This window comes from Cynocephalus volans, chromosome 15 (genome assembly GCF_027409185.1).
Source record: "Cynocephalus volans isolate mCynVol1 chromosome 15, mCynVol1.pri, whole genome shotgun sequence".
In the NCBI taxonomy this organism is placed as follows: Eukaryota; Metazoa; Chordata; class Mammalia; order Dermoptera; family Cynocephalidae; genus Cynocephalus; species Cynocephalus volans.
This window is the reverse complement of record NC_084474.1, coordinates 4,289,265-4,306,625: the sequence shown is the minus strand read 5'-3', so window position 1 is coordinate 4,306,625 and position 17,361 is coordinate 4,289,265. Positions and strand designations below refer to the sequence as shown.

Sequence of the window (17,361 nt, the reverse complement as noted above, 5' to 3'; positions counted from 1 at the left end):
CATTCAAGAGAGGGGATATCAAGTAGACAGTGGGACATGTGTGTCTGAAGTTGAAAGGACAGATCTGAGCTGAAAATCTGAATTTAGGACTCAAGTAGGTGGTACTTAAAGGAATGAGACTAGATGAGATCACCAAGGGAGAAGAGAATTTTGAGGAGTCCTGGCGTATTCCAAGTTTTGGATATCAGAGAAACTGAGAAGGAATGGCCAGTGAAGTAGGAAAAAACATTGAGACTCTGGTTCCTTAGAAGCCAAGTGAAGAAAATGTTTCAGAAGGAAGGATCAGCTATTAAATTCTGTAAATGGGTCAAGATGAAGATTGAAAATTGACTATCAGAACATGGAGGTGATCTTAAAACAGTTTCCATGATCAGGGCAGGGGAGAATGAACAGGTAATTGGAGTGGGTTCAAGAAAAAATGGAAGAAAAGAAATTGGTTATAGTAGTACGTGGCTACTCTTTTGAGGTATTTTATAATAAAGAGGAGCAGAGAAAGAGGTAGTAGCTCGATAGAGAAGTAAAGGCAAAAGAAGGTATACATTTTTTTTTTTTTTTAATATGGTAGGAATAGCAGCTGATTACATGCTGATGGGAATGACCTAGTAGAGGGGAGCCTGATGACTCACACAAGAGGGGGAAACTGTTGGAATGATGTCCTGGAGCAGGTAAGGGGATGTAATCTAATGCACAAGTGGAAGCGTTGGCCTTAGATAGGAGCACAGACAATTTTCCCATAGTATTAGGGAAAAGCAGGATATATGGGCACAGAGGTTAGGCATACGGATGTGGCTGAGGAAAGTTGTGGAAGTTGTCTTTTGATTGTTTCTATTTTTTTTAGTGCGGTAGGAAGCAAAGGCATCAGCTGAAAGTGAAGATGGATTAAGAGGTGCTGGAGGCTCAAGGAGACAGGAGAAAGTATGAAATCATCCTTTAAGAGAATGGGAGAGGGAATAATGGAGTAGGGAAGCCACAGGGGCCCATTGGAGGCTAGTGGTTAAGAATTACAAACTGAGTTAGCATGATTATGTGTTTTTCTTCAACCACGTTCAGATATGAGGGTGATAACTTGGATTATGTGTAGAAATGAATTTAATATGATGGGATTTTGTTGTTGAGTCAGGAAAGACACAAGGAAGTTAAGGGTATATGCAAAGATGGAGTTATAATGAAAGACCTTAGAATCTAAGCTATGTGGATAAAGGAGGACACGAGGAGAGTGAAAAGCTGCTAGGGTCACTGGATTATAGGCCCAATAGAGGGGAAAGGATAGGTTTCTAGATTATATCAAAGGAGATGGAGATGGAGAAGTCTGAGTGTAGAACAAAACTGCTCAGGAGAAGAGTTTTTTATCATTTCATGAACTTTTATGGCTTAGCTGTATATCACTGTGGTACAGCCCACAACCTTTTATTCACAATCCTGAAATCTAAAGAGTCCTGAAAACCTTAAAAAAAAAAAAGAAAATATGCATAAAATTTACCATGTTAAACAATTTTAAGGGGCTGGCCGATTAAGCTCACTCAGTAGAGGATGGTGCTGATAACACCAAGGTCAAGGGTTCGGATCCCTGAACCCGGGAGCCACCCCCAAAAAACAATCACTTTTAAGCGTACAGTTCATTGGCATTAAGTATATTCATATTGTTATGCAACCATCACTGCCATCTGTGCAGAACTTTTTCATGTTACAAAACTGAAACTCTGTATCCATTAAACAGTAACTTCCCATTCCCCTCCTCCCCTACCCCCACCCAGTCCAGTCCCTGGCAATTATCATTCTGTTTTGACTACTCTAGGTACCTTATATAAATGGAATAATACAATATTTGTCCTTTTTTGTCTGGCTTATTTCACTTAGCATAATGTCCCCAAAGTTCATCCATATTTTAACGTATGTCAGAATTGCGTTTCTTTTTAGGGCTGAAAAATATTCCATTGTATGTATATATCACATTTTGTTTATTCATCCATCCATCAGTGGACACTTGGGTTGTTTCCAACTTTTGGCTGTTGTGATTATGCTGCTTTGAACACTGGTGTACAAATAACCTGTTTGAGTACCTGCTTTCAGTTCTTTGGTGTATGTATCTAGAAGTAGAATTGCTGGGTCATGTGGTAATTCTGTTTAATGTTTTGAGGAACTGCTATACTGTTTTCCATAGTGGCTATAACCATTTTACATTCCTACTAGCAGTGCGACAAGGGTTTCAATTTCTCCACATCCTTACCAACACTTGTTATTTTCTGGTGTTTTGTTTTTTAAAATAATAACTATCGTAATGGGTATGAAGTAGTATCTCATTGTGGTTTGATTTGCATTTCCCTAATGATTAGTGATATTGAACATCTTTTCACATGTTTGTTGGCCATCTGTATATTTTCCTTGGAGAATGAAAAAAAAATTTATAACTCATTTTGCAGTAAGATCTCTATTTACCTAAACTCGGTCGTTGGCAAAACATGATCTGAGCTGGTGTGAAACTATTTGCATTTTTTACTTATTCCAGTTAGTGTGAGTATTCATATATTTTGCTAAAGAAATATTAATGTGTCTGATTATGGAGTACTCCAAATCCTGCTGGAGCTTTTGATTTAATACACATGTATACACTATAATACTTTTCTGAAATCAGAAAGATTCAGAATTCCACAACACATTTTATTCCAAGAGTTTCATTTCAGATAAGTTTGTGGACTTGTAACTTCACTTTGGAAAAGCAAGTTTCAGTATTTAAAAACTTACAAACTTTTAGAATTCAGTGAGTTGAGGGCTGCCTGCACTTTCTGTCTCTCCTCTACCCATTTTGTTCTTTTCTTTGTGCTTCACTGTTGCTATTTCTAATCCTGGTGTTTTTGTCTCTCAACCCCTCTGAGCCTTGTTTTTTTCAGTCTGTAAAGTGGGCATATTGTTTTCCACTTTGGGAGATGGATTGTAGAGATTAAGTGAGATAATATCTGGCACAAATGCTTCACAAATGCTGATTCTCTTTATTACTTAAGTATATGCTGTCTTATGTGAACTCTCTCTACGTACCTCTTTCATCATGTAACTTTTAATCCTTAATGAAAAGAATTATTATTTCTATGAGAAAATGTGTGAATACCAGAAAGACATCTCTTCCCACATTTCACAGCCTCATACAGATAACTGGGGGCAGTCCTACTATTTACTCTCACCTCAGAATGTCATTCCACCATGGGTATGGAAAGAGAAGGTCGAGGGGGAGCTATCTAATGGATAGAAAGGGGAAGGGAGCAGGGCAGTATTTATATAAATTATAATTTTGTGTTTGTATCAGATCTTGAGTAGGGAGTACTGCAGGAGTGGCCTCTATATATTAGAAATTGGAATTATATAAGTCATTTAATAGAAGCCAAGTTTTTGTAGAAGAGTAATAATATTTTCTTATAAACTGCTAGCAATAAAAGTTTTTTTAATCTAAAAATAGGCATATTTAAAGGTTTTTTTTGGTTTAGCCCAATTACTAGTACATTTAGTACCACCCCCCCACCCTCCCACCCCCAGTTATCTTACATTATGTAGAGCTAGGGCTAGGGTCTGGAGCTCACAGACCCCTCCAGCCCATTCACAAACACTTCACACGCAGGTCCGTGATCTAGGTAACTGGCAAAAAGTCCTTGGAGCCTTGGCTGAAGAAAGAATATTCTTTATTCAGCACAAACATGTCTGAGAGCTAGGAAGTACAAAGAGAAACTCAGAAACTCAACTACTACTGGCAAAGTCCAAAGAAAAACTGAGCAGCTGCTGCAGAGTAAACATGCTCTATTTTTAGATATAAGCTCTGCCCCCAGCTCTGCTTCACAAACTGAAGAACACACACAAGCAACAAACTAGAAAGATACATGGGTGCACATGCACAATAACTCCACCCACACACAGCTTGTTTACAAAAAATGTGCTGTTCGACCTCCAACCAGACCTGAGCTGAGGGAGCCTGACTAAATTATCCTATTTTCCCCACACATTAAAAGGTCAATTCTGGCCTGGAATATATGTTATCTTTTAAGGAATTTGGCATATTCAAAGGAGAAGGCAGTTCACATGAAGTGGCAGAACTTGAGTTAAAAATTCTTAAAAATACATTTTGTGCTCCTGTTTATATTAGATAGCCGCTGCTTTGGAAAGTTGCATGTTTAATGAAAAAGTATTTGGGTTGAAATTTTAAAATAAAATGACCTAGCAAAGGTGACCTTGTAATTCAGATATGATAGTTTGATTTTGGCAAGGAATGGGTTAATGAATGGTTCAGATGGCAGTGCCTTCTCCCTGTGCACAGAGCGTTGCTGACTTCTCAACCTTAATCAACGGAAGCACTAAACACCATACTCTGGAGGCTCTGGAGGCTTGCCCGAGGGAGCTGGGAGTGGTGGAGGACACGAGGGTGAGGGCATGTGCCAGAGCATTTCGCAGTGCAAAGGTGAGGGTAGGTGTGGGCAGAGGGGAAGTCTGCCATGAGGCTCATTCTGTACAGGCTCTCTCAGTTGCTATGATGTGCAAACAATTATACTGGAACTGGATGTCCTCTTTCACATCGGGCATCCACTTGGAAGAGCGATGGGTAGCTGATGGGAAAGCTGTCAAACAGCAGGCAGTGCCATGGCAGGTGCATGTTTTCAACTTTTGTGCTACCTATTTATCCTTTCCTCAGGAAGGTAGATTTGTTTTCTGGTATTTGGTTATTCTGCTATTTTCCTATACTGCTGTTGTTATTTTGAGCTGTGAAGATAGATGAAAAGATACTTTATGAGTGAGAATACTTGATTCTGGAATGGAGTTTAAAGAACAGCCTTTTAAAAGCCATTTTACAAAGTTCTATTTTGGTTTTGAAAAATTAAAAAATCCTAGTTTAACCCTGTCTTGTATTTCTTTACTGTTTTTGCATTTGGAAGAGCCCAAGTACTTGTTGGTGTTATAACGCAATTTATCCAACTAATAGAAGATGTTTGTCTTTTGTTTTGAGGTGTCTAGGGAAGAGCTTGAGGTTTCGCTTGGCTGTATTCCAGTGTGAGATAAATCCCTCAGCCTTTTAAAAAAGGGAACGGTTAGAAAGACCAGGAGAGTTCTCAATTGAGTTGTAGTGAAGAAGCTTCCTTGTTATAAATGAATTTATAGAAAAACAGTGAATAAAAATTTCTAATCTTTTTAGGTTTTTTTTTTTATAAGATATGTGTGTTTGTGTCTGTGGGCTCCAACGAAAAATTTTGAATGATCTCTCAGTGATCTTTAAAGCATAAAGTTGAAGGATAGTTTTGGTTGTTCTTTTGATGAAGTTATTAATACTTGTATTTGATTAGGCTAAATTCTAGCTTTGTTTTTTTCTTAAATCAGTTAATATTTATAGAGCATCCATGACAAATACATATACACACACAGGTATATGTATGAATTTGTCGCTGGATGGGGTGCAGAGAAAATCAAATTGCCCTCAAGGGGAGGTTTTAATTTGAGGTTTTAAACCCTGATTTTTGTTGGCTTTAGCAATGGCTTATATTTGAATTGCTGGTGTGGAAGTCAAGCAAGTCATAAAGGCTTTCAAAGTTATTCTTTGTTTGGATATACATCATACAGAGGTTGTTCAAATTATGGCAAGGATAGGGGGGCATTGAGTGTTTTCATTATAAACAGAAGGTAGAAAAAAGGGATAGCCTGTGTATAACAAAGTATTTTTCTCTTTTGTCAAATCTGTGCAGAGCTACTGGTGAAGAGAATTTTATGTGTACTGCGCAATGAATTAAAAACTCTTTTGAGAGTACTTGTTTTGTCATATTCTTTTTATATTGTTCTTGAATATCTATATCCCAGACTAGAAAATCATTCTTTTCTCTATGTGTTTACATGTTAAGTAGGTGGTTTCCATTGTTGTCAGGTGAGTCAGCATATGTATGACCTTGATGAGTATGCAGCATTCCTCTCTACCCTTTTAAAAATCATTCTTTATCTTACATCCCCAAATATTCAGCAGTTTCTCTTTGTCATTGAGGTAGTAAGTTTAGTTGAGGAAAATATTGTCAGTGTTACTAAGTATAATAAATGCAGTAATACCAAAGACATTTGGTTCTAAGAGATTTATTAGCATTTTAATAATTAATTTGGATGCTCTATTTAAAGAATAATACAACTTATTTCAAAAATTTTTTTTGCTTGTTGGTTTTTCTTTTATTCTCCTATGGAATCCTTAGAAGACAACATTTAGATTCAGATCTTTTTTTGGTGTTAACTCAGTGTATCTAATTTAGCTAACTTTTGCAATTATTTCTTGACTGCACAGAAAGTTGGAGTGACTGGTCCCCCTGATCCACAAGTTCGCTGTCCCTCTGTCATTGAGTTTGGGAAGTATGAAATTCACACCTGGTACTCTTCCCCATATCCTCAAGAATATTCAAGGTATGTTTTGAGAGACCCTTTACCTTCTGTTTTTAGATTCATAGAAGTCTAGAACTAGAAGGGATCTTGAAGAAGTTTTAGTTCAGTTCATCTTTTTACAGTTGAGGAAATGTCCATAATAGCAGCATGCTTTGGCACCCACTTAATTCCAGTTGGCTTTAGATTTTCTCTTCTGTAACCTGTCCAAAAGTTGTTGTTTAAAATTAGAAACCTGACATATGGTCAAAATAAAAGGGGAAAACTTTTTCTTTAAGAGAAATTTGCTTCTACTCCTTACCCGAAGAATTTTTAAAAAAGAAAAAAACAGAGAATCTTATATATAACTATAAATAAGTACAAAGTTTCACTTGAGTAGCCTTTGATCTACATTTTTATAATTTAGCAAATTTAGTGAATTGTTTGTTTCCCCAGGAATAATTGGACAAATGGTATAAAATTATATGTAAAGAGCTTGGGTTTCCAGATATAAAAATCAATCACTCACTAGCTTTTTGGGATAAAGCAACATGCTTAGTGGAACCAAACTGGGTTCATGTCTCAGCTCTGGCATTTTTTAAGCTGTGTAACCTTAGAAGTTACCTAATTACTCCATGCCTCGGTTTTGTGATCTGTAAAATGGAGATGCTAATAGTACTTACCTCATGTGGTTATTATGAACATTAAATGAGTTAAAACAGGTAAATCAGAAAATGGTAAATGCTCAGGGCTGGTTAGCTCATCTGGTTAGAGCATGATGCTGATAACACCAAGGGCAAGGGTTTGGATCCCCATACTAGCCAGCTGCAAAACAAAACACCAAAAAAAGAAAATGGTAAGTGCTCAGTAACGTCAGTTATATTATAGTTTTTCTTTAGGGTTGAAATTAAAAGAATGAAATAAGATGTGATCAAAATAAACACCAGTTTATTGTTTGAAGTATAGAAGTCACATTAATGTTCTTTAATCTGTAAATTACTTATGCCTCAGTTCCTCATTTAACAAGGTGTTGTGAGGAATAATAAATCATGGTGCTCTTTGGGTTGAACATATGTTCACAATATTCTTATCATATAACTTTTTACCTATCTAGAAACACTGCCTGTCCAAAATATTAGCAAAATTAATTATAACAACATTTAATTAGTGTTTTATAGTGTGTAGTATGCTTTAACATAGGTTGTTTCCAAGAAGCTGGGACAGAATAGATCAGTATATTTGTTAAAGGGGCATCCACTAAAACTCAACATCATTTTTATTTTTTCTTTCCCCACAATGTAATAACTTGCTTATCTGGTTTCCAAGACTATAGCAGAAGTAGAAAAATAGGAGCCAAAATGCTATTACAGACCTTGACTCAGTGAAGAAATGACAACTCACAAAAAAGGAAAAAGAAACTAACATACAAGTTCATGAAACACAACAATTGAGAACCATTTACTGTAGGGTCAGTTAGCCCTAAACACTGTGCTATGTCTTTAAGACAGCACTCTGTATCATGGAATAATAACAATCTGAGTTTAAGAGAAGGTTAAGTTATATTTATATTTGTATATTATTATATATTTATATTGTATTTATATGTGGTAAAAGAAGGCAGGAAATTCCTCAACCACCTATAGAACTCAGGTGTTCAAGGTAACTCATTCCTCAGGAGTTCCTGATAGCCAGCATCTTGTATAATCAAGAAGAAATATTCTGAGGAATTAATTTCTTCATCAGGTTTAAAATACGTTATTATTATCATTTTTTTAGTGAGTTCTTTGCAAGGTCGAAAAGAAAGCTTGTTCAACATGTATATCCACCGTTGCAGGGATTATGGTGACGATAGATTGAAGCCACAGGCACCCTGTCTTTTCTACTCAAGGGAAGGAGAGGAAATTAATAGACATAGGAATGGAAATAGAAAGCTGGCCTCGGTTTTTCAAGAGAATGATGAGAGTGGAACTGTGAGCTGTGTCTTTTAAGATATCAAAAGGGATTCATTGAAAATACTGCTTTTTATTCTGATGAGATTGTCACTAAAACCAGATGTGAGGGAACTGGTTATCAGTGAAGAAGTAAATATTGCCAGTAGAAGATAAATAGCCAAAAAAGTATAATAGGAATCATAACAGAAAGCAGAAATAGGATAGGAACTGTAAAGTTCATTAACTTCCTTAAGCAGAATTTTGGACATTTTCTATACATTTCTTTATCAGTTGTGAGTTTTCCTTGTAGAAAATATTCTCTAATTTAATAGGCTCCTTGAGTTTTCCAGTAGAAAATATTCTCTAATTTAATAGGCTCTTTAGTAATTAAGACATTTTCTGTCTATATATTCGTTTCTCTTAGTTGCATTTTTTTTTTTTTTTTTAAACTACATATATCTGTTTAAATGGGTTTGGGTCGTTTTACTTCTGAGTTCTTTTAAACTTGAGTTGAATAAAATGTTTAGAGATCTTATATTTTCTAAATAATAAACGTCTTCTCTTAAGTTTGGTAATGCCTACTTAAATTCTGTGCTAAATTGCTTCTAAATTATTTTCTTATTAAAGGGTTTAAACATTTTTTTAAAAATTTCAAATCTCGAAGCATGCCAAAACAGGGCAATTGGAGCAAACTGAAAAGAAAAAAAATCACAAGAGGAAAAATCTTTTGAGAAGTGAGATTATGCTTTAGGAAGTACCCCATAATATCCAGGTATTTGTGTGTACATTGTATATTAAGTAATCATTCATCCCTGACTTTACAAAACAAAGCAGCAACAAAGCAATAATACTGTTTCATTTGGAGCGGTTGGTTAAGTCTCAGTCACTGAAGAGTTTTAGCCATAAGTTTCTCCAGTGCCACGTGATGCTCCCACATGGCAGAGATAGGTTCTTAGAGAACCCCAGTGTACCATTAAAAATATGACATGGATGGGTTTCAGGCAAGAGAATCTGTTATCATGGGATATCCTTTTCTCCTGAGCTGCTTAGAGCTTAGCTCCACAGTAACCTCTTTGCTACGAGATCAATTTGAGATCCTAACAAGGGAGATTCCTGTATAATAAAGAAGATTCGGAAGCTCCCTCTGCCTTTTGTTTCTCTTCCTGACTTGATTTGATGTATAGATTATGAGATCATTGCTAGAGCCAGGTTTAATTATTCTCATAATCCCAGTTACCAAAGAGAAACCAAACAGAAACCTTAACACCCTTGGCTATTGGATGAAAGGAGAATTTTTTTAAAAATCATAAATAATAGCAGCTGTAATTACCATTCAGTGAGCTTGGTACTGGAGTAAGCATCTCTGGAATAACTCTGTGAGGTGTGTTAATTGTCTTCATTTTACAGAGCAGGACCCAGCAAATGTATTTAAATAATACAACTTGTGGCAGAACCAGGATTTAAGCCCACTTCTCTCCTTCCACACAAGCCATAACCTTTAACCACTGTGCTTGCTCTGCTCCATGCAGCATGTGTATCTAGATTGATTTCACTTGACTTATACCAAGTGATTTAAACAAATAATCTTTGATCTAAGTAATATTTGGTGTAATTTTTATTGTTATTTTGGAATTTTACTACAAGTTGACCTATTATAAAGGCCACACAAACTGCTACCGTCTTGAGCAATGTTCAGAAGCCAAAATGTACTGTAGGAATTCCTGGGAAGAATATTTGCACCATCCTAGAAGTAAGAAAAACACACATAGCTGCAGCCCAGCCTCATTTCAAGGATACAGGCTATACAACATGATGCAGCTGATCAAAGCGACCACACAGCTTCTGATTTGATACTGGAGGCTCAGGTGCTGTCAGGAAGAAAATCACCAAAAGCCCCAGCAGGATTCTCGAGGGCTAAAGTAATCATAATCTCCATAATGACCTTTCATTTCATGTCGTCCAGTGTTCTTTCTGTATGATATGTATTTTCAGTGAGAGAACTGAACTGCAGCTATTTGTACTAGTACCAGGAGAAATGTTTTGTTTTTCATTATTCCCATAAGATTAACAATGTCATCCCAGTGGGCTTGGTTCTAATAACATTTTTAAAACATTTTAAAATGTTTTCAGCAAGAACTGTATTGGAATAAAGTAGATCATAATGTTTGCTTTTACTCTATTATTTTCATATAATAAGGTTTACTGAATGTGTTTTCATCATTAATAAAATGCCGTATATCTTGCTGTTCTAAGAGAATGGCATGAACTAGTAATTTACTAGATAAGACTTGGCAGTAATTTTCTCAGAGATTATATTTCTCTAATGTTTTCTTGAGCAACTTGGTTACTGCCAGAGCTTTAAAAAAATTGGCCTTTTCTCACAGACTTGAGGAAATACATTATACTCTCTTCTCTTTTCTTTTGCTTTTGTTTTTGTTTCCAGAAAAGTAATTAGTATTTATTGAGTATTTTTGTTATTTTTTTATTAGATAGAATTGTATGTATTTATCATGTACAACATGATGTTTTAAAGTATGTACAAGTATACAAGTACACACGTACATTGTGGAATGACTAAATCTAGCTAATTTTAACATAAAATCTACTTTATTTTCATGTTTCTGTACTGAGAACTAACGGTTGGATTGGATGCTCTTAAAGTTGGCATTTATCTTAAGCATAATTTGGAAAGCTTAATGCTCTGTCGTCTGTCACTTTTTTTTCCTGTCATTTTTCTTTCTTAATACTTTATGAAGCACAGAATTTTGTTTAGGTTTCTCGGATTCACATTACACGGAATGTTTAGCTGTAATAAGTAGCCCTCAAAGTGAAGCTTTTTTCATGTAGTGTTACTTCTGCATCTTCACCTTGTGATAAGTGAAAATGGCTCATGAAGAATCCAGCACAAGTGAACAAAGGAAAGTGGTAGAAGAGTTAGGCAGGGTGCTTGTCAGTTACATTTAAATAGGGAGAACTCACTTTTCACCTTCCTTTTAAGAAGAAATCTTTCAAAATCCAGATAATTGAAGAAGATGGTGTGGATCACCTTTAAGACTTAGTTAATACGTTGAGTGCCCACATTAGATGCTGAAGTTTACAATTAGAGTCATTTCATTTTGAGATTTGTAGCTGTGGTGGTAAAAAAGGAAAAAGCTATTCATCTCGCTGCCATTCGTATTCTGAATAGTGGGGTTTGAGGCGACATGAAAGGACATACCCCAAGTAGTCCATGATATATTTCTTTTCCATGCTCCTACTTCTTGACTTTAATTTATAATGTCAGTCATTATTGTTTCACTCAGTACTTTATTTCAGAATGATTTTTTACTAATAATATAATTTCAGGTTGTGTTGGTGTGGCTAATATTAGAGATTTTGGAAGACAATATTGCATATTATAGACATTTAGAAATACTGTACCACAGCAGTTCCTTGGAAGCTTTCAATGTGTTGAATGGCAGTTTCAAAAATAAGGCGTAAGATTATATGGGAAGAATTAATGCACATTGTTAATCATCAGGGGAGAAGGAAAAAAAAAAATTATATGCCCTTTTCCACCCTTATTTGAGCATGAACTATTTAGTACACACAGGACTGTTGTTCCATATGCCTTGGGAAAGGCTTTAGTAGAATGTTAGGTGTTTTCAGATAAATTATAATTATGTGTCAAAGGCTGCTTCCAAAGTGGGAATTTGAAAAAATAGTTGCGGTCGTCACACTATAACAAATCTAACATGTTTTTTGTATGTTAATCTACTTAGCAAATACCATTTTCTTTATTCTAGGGTAATCTTTTAAGTACAACCGTCCAAATGGATAGCACCTAAATTAATGAGGCTTTTAAATTTCCTTCTGCCTTGATAATTGAGACAAGATATTTTTTGTCATTTTACCATTCAGTATTTTTGCATATGCAGTTTTAATAATTGTATCAGATTTCAGATAACCAAGGTATGGCAGTTCTAGATATAGTTCAAAATACAGGGAAGCCAACCCTGTGCTGAGGATACACAGGGTGTGTATTTTATAACAGAAGAGCCATGTGCTCTTGTAGATTCATACTAAAATAGGTGTAAATGCCATTGATTTTTAATTTGGTTATGTTTCTTCCATTACCTTATGAACTGGTCTGATACCTAACTTTATTGCCCACCTCCTTATAAAAGTGACATTAGAAAGAAAAAGTCCTGTGAAACTACTACTAAAGTAGCAAGAGTATGAAAAAATATAAATTAACAACTGAGAACATCTGAAAGAATAATTTGAGCCTTTATTTTACTTGTTGAATAATAGACTTTTGACTTACAGGATTTCATATGGTGATATAACCAGGGGAAGAGCCAGAATTTCAGGTGTACAAAGAAAGAGGTAGTATAGTATATCCTAACTTGCCAAAGCATATTCAGTCTTATAATTTCGTACTTAAATACATAAACAAAGTCTGTTTTTACAGTATAAAATGTCCGTTTTACTCAGCACTATATACCTAGTGTACCTAGCATAGGGCCTGACACACGGTAAGTATGCAACAAATATTTTCTGAAATTAATGAATTATTGGATTAAATAAAAATAGTAAATAAACAACAAATAAAGGAAGAAAGAATATATAGCTCACTAAAATCTTCACTTATTGGAGTGTTCTGAAGGTAGACTTTATTTTCTGCGTATTAGAGATTCTCAGTGGGGAGAGAATGTGAGATTTTGTCTGTTAGCAGGGTAACTTGGAAAGACTGGGAATTACTAGTCTAACAGGAAGAGCACTGAATTGGGTGTCTTGATTTCTTACCCTTGCCTTCCCGCTGTTAATTAGTTGGATGCTATGATCTAAATTAGTTTAAGTTTGGGTTTTTTCTTTCTTTCACTGAATAATGAGGATGATGATACATTTTCTTTTTTTTTTTTTTAACCGGTAAGGGGATCGCAACCCTCAGCACGGTGTGGTCTGCACCACGCTCAGCCAGTGAGTGCACCGGCCATCCCTATATAGGATCTGAACCCATGGCCTCGGGGCTACTAGCACCGCACTCTCCCGAGTGAGCCATGGGGCCGGCCCTGATGATACATTTTCTACTTCTTTTGCTGGATAGTAACAAGAGGCAAAAAAAAAAAAAAAATGAGCTGTGAAAGTTCAAGTTCCTATAAAATATAAAACCTTGTGTTTTTGTTTAATTATTATTTACAGACTTCCTAAATTGTATCTTTGTGAATTCTGTCTAAAATATATGAAAAGTAGAACTATTCTACAGCAGCACATGAAGAAATGTGGTTGGTTCCACCCACCTGCCAATGAGATTTACCGAAAGAATAATATTTCTGTCTTTGAGGTAAGGTAGATTTTTAGTAGTTGTCTCCCTATCCATTTCAAAAACAGTGCCACCTGTACTGCATCTAATTGTGCAACTTGATTTTGGGGGGAATGTTATTTTACTGTTCACTCACTGTAGAGTCAGATAAGTCAGCTATGTGAGAACCAGAGTTAGGCCAACCCAAATGACCTCAAATTATTCTGTGTTTCATTGAGCCAAAGTCATCAATTATAATATATCTTACTATTTTATGTACCACTAAAAAAAGGAAAAAGTACTGCTAAATATAATTTTTAAGACTTCATTTGATTATAAAATGCCAATCAATTTTACATATGTTAAGATGTGATAAAAGTGCATCTTAGAATCTGTAAAACATGGCATTTAAATGAAAGATTTCTATTACATATGTAAAAGGAATGTCTCATAGAGATGTGTCTGATAGCATTTAGTAAATTTTAATGCAATGACAGTGTGACTTATGCCATGTCTGTGATTCTATGTTGCTGTTAGTGGTGGTGTTTAATTTCTTGATCTCTGAGTTCTGTGGTTTGAATGCCAAGGATTAATTGAATATTTGCTATGTGTGCAGTCCTGTAAATTACCATAATGATATTAATTACCACAATTTCAGATTGTCAGGATCCACTCAGTCTCTGACTTTCTTAGTCTTTCTTAAGACTTTATTTTAGGTGATCACCTTGGGAGAAGGAGAGAGCGGGTATGGTATACAATACTGTTTTGGAATATCCAGGAGCAAATTACTTCTCAATTTAAGCATATACTGGTGTATATCTTAGAAGAAGTAATATTAAATTACTTAGATTGTTGAGGAATTCAGTTGGTATGCCAGACAATGTCTTGAGAGCTAATGTGGGCATCTGTTGGCATTTCATAAAAGAGCAAGCTCCAGCAACTCCAAGAACACAGGGCTATCAGGAGCAACAGAGCATAGTGTTCCTGAGCTTGACCAACCTAAGTCTCATTTGCCAGTTTGTTACCTAGGGAACCTACTTGGGAATAGTTAATACTCCCACAAGTAGCTTTATTTGGCGGTAAACCTGATCATGGTAGTTAGATTACATTGCTTCAGGCTGCTGACAGAGATGAGACTACAGTTATTCCTTGTTTTACCTAGTGAATGTATTTTAGAAGAGATTGCGTTTACGTCTTTTGTTGAATTAAATACTTCTGAAAATGAAGCTTGCCATCCAAAGGATTCTTGCAATTAATCTTTTTATAAAAGCAAAAAATGCTGTTTTAAAACTAGAGTATCACCTCCCTATCTAGCTATTCTGACTTTGTTGAAGTGCAGCATTTTTTACATTTGGTTTTCTTAAAATACTAGGTACAATAACACTGTCATTTTAAAAGATAGCTCCCAGGTTCCAGTGTGTTCTGATTACTGACAGCTTCTCTTAGGCTAGACTTAAAGATACTTGTAACCAATGTGTATTATTCTAAAATTAAAGAGATTCTCTACTGACCATTTTGTTCTTGTTTTTCCCTCTAGGTTGATGGGAATGTGAGTACCATTTATTGTCAAAACCTGTGTCTCTTGGCAAAGTTGTTTCTTGACCACAAAACACTCTATTATGACGTGGAGCCATTTCTTTTTTATGTACTAACACAGAATGATGTCAAGGGCTGCCACCTTGTTGGCTACTTTTCTAAAGTAAGTATGTCAGCTTAAAATTTGTTTGACTTCATATGGAAATCTGAAACAATCTTTGCTGGTTCTCACTAGGAGACACTACACAATGCAGCACTTTCTAGGTGTCATCAGCTTTTGGCAAAGGAAAATAGAACATTCAGAAACTTACCAAGTGCTAGAAGGTGCCTAGTAACATTCAACAGACTATATTTTCCTAGGAACACAAACTGCTGGTAATACTCAAGAGGAAAAGTTTTAAAATGGCTTGTATTCCCATGGTGAGAATAGGTAGAACTTGTGAAGTAAACACAGTCATTACCTCCTGAGTTCTTTCTCAGCTTGAATCTTCTCTCCCTAATTTGATTTTTAGGCACAGAAATAAGAGTAAGAAGCCATTTTTCTTAAAGGATATTTTCTTTTTCCTAATCTTCCATTTCCTTAGAGGAAAAAAAGCTGCTTTTCTAGTCAAACAATATAAAAGATGTACTAGTTCCTGGTAAAAATCTAAGTGTATAGAACAGTTAAATGGAAAATACTAGCTTTGTAAGAGTTAGGTAGGTTACTTCATCAGCTAAATAGGATTTAAAATATATTGACTAGTGTATAATAATGTATTTGTACCCAACATTCAGGACTATTTTGTGTACAGTTAGGTACAACTAATAGGAACTGGGACTGCCCTAGGTAGCACCACAGCAGGAAATAAAATATTTCAGGTTTTTCAGAAAACTGAAATAGTTGATCTTCTTACTTCTAGTGTGCCACATTAATACATCATTTGTAGCTTTGCAGATTGTTTGGGATGCAGATTCCTCTGCTAATCTTAGGCATTGACATACTGTTTTTGAGTTGCAGATGGTATTGGATGGCATTATTTTATTTCATATTTTTACTTTTCTGGGATGTGGGTTATGGCAGTGACTTAACATTGTACTATCTTCTCCCAGTGGGGTACTTTTTTCTTGATATACATTGCTATTCCCAAAGGACCAAGGCTATGGTTTTGGCTGTTAGTCTTTGCTTCTTAATAATTAGCATTATTATTCTTATTATCAGTTTTACCAGCCTGTTGTTTTAAAACTTGGCTTCTTTTTTCTCCATCAGGAAAAGCATTGCCAACAGAAGTACAATGTTTCCTGTATAATGATTCTTCCCCAATACCAGCGTAAGGGCTATGGCAGGTTTCTCATCGATTTCAGTAAGGATTGTATTAATTTAATTTCTCATTATTGCGTTTTTTAGTTTGTTTGGGTTTTTTTTGGTGGCTGATATAGGGATCATTATTGCTTCCTGTGGACCTTCTGTATATACATTTTTAAAGATTTGTAGATGATTTATTGGCTGCTAGTATGTTTTGTCATATTGCTGTATGAATCTTTAAACCTAAAGCCTAAGTTCTTTTTCTTTTGGTTAGACATGAAATATTTTAAAATAGCTAATATCAAATACAATTTTGTGTGATCTATAGCAAATACCTTCATTTTGTTCATTTACAATGGAACTTAGTTTTATGGAGTAATACTAACTCACAACAACACTAAAAACATTGTATAGCTACTTAAATTAGTACTAATAAAGAAGTACATACAGTGCCTACCCTATTTTTGTTACCAGTTATCTTAGAAAATGTGTGCATTTTTTAGTTACAGGCTGTACCTAGTGGTTAAAAATATGCAACACACCTTTAAAAATCTTAAAATGAATGATATAGGAAATAATTTAATGTGAGTTAAAAAGTGAAAGCAAACAGTTCTAAATGGGTCATTGCGGAACTTGTACTTTGTTTCACACATTTATAATCTTGCTTAGAAAGTTGAATGTATGTTTGCAATAAATTTTATAATGATTATAATTTCCCTAAGATATTGCTATAAAATAATATTTAAAGGAATGTATGTAGAAATAGTGGTTCAGACTAAAGGTTTTGATTCCTTTCTTGAGAAGTTAATTCTCATCAGGACCAATTAAGCTTGTTCTACTTGGCTTTAGACTGTACTTCTAACCATATTTTATTGGAAGTATGTGCTACATTTTCTTGGCCTATTTGGATTAGCAGTAGGGGGTAAAACTCAGATGAGATTTCCTTTTTTTTTTTTAATTTTATTTTT

At 35.2% G+C, this 17,361-nt stretch overlaps 1 protein-coding gene across 4 annotated transcripts in view; it reads left to right on the top strand.

Moving 5' to 3' along the window:
* The window catches only part of KAT6A (lysine acetyltransferase 6A), a 108,399-nt gene that overhangs the window by 77,000 nt on the left and 14,038 nt on the right, over positions 1 to 17,361 (top strand). For all 4 annotated transcript variants that reach the window (XM_063079120.1, XM_063079119.1, XM_063079121.1 and 1 more), the window contains 4 exons: positions 6,290 to 6,405; positions 13,476 to 13,617; positions 15,113 to 15,274; positions 16,358 to 16,451. In XM_063079120.1, coding sequence (XP_062935190.1) covers positions 6,290 to 6,405; positions 13,476 to 13,617; positions 15,113 to 15,274; positions 16,358 to 16,451 — 514 coding nt within the window. The remainder of the gene's footprint in view (positions 1 to 6,289; positions 6,406 to 13,475; positions 13,618 to 15,112; positions 15,275 to 16,357; positions 16,452 to 17,361) is intronic.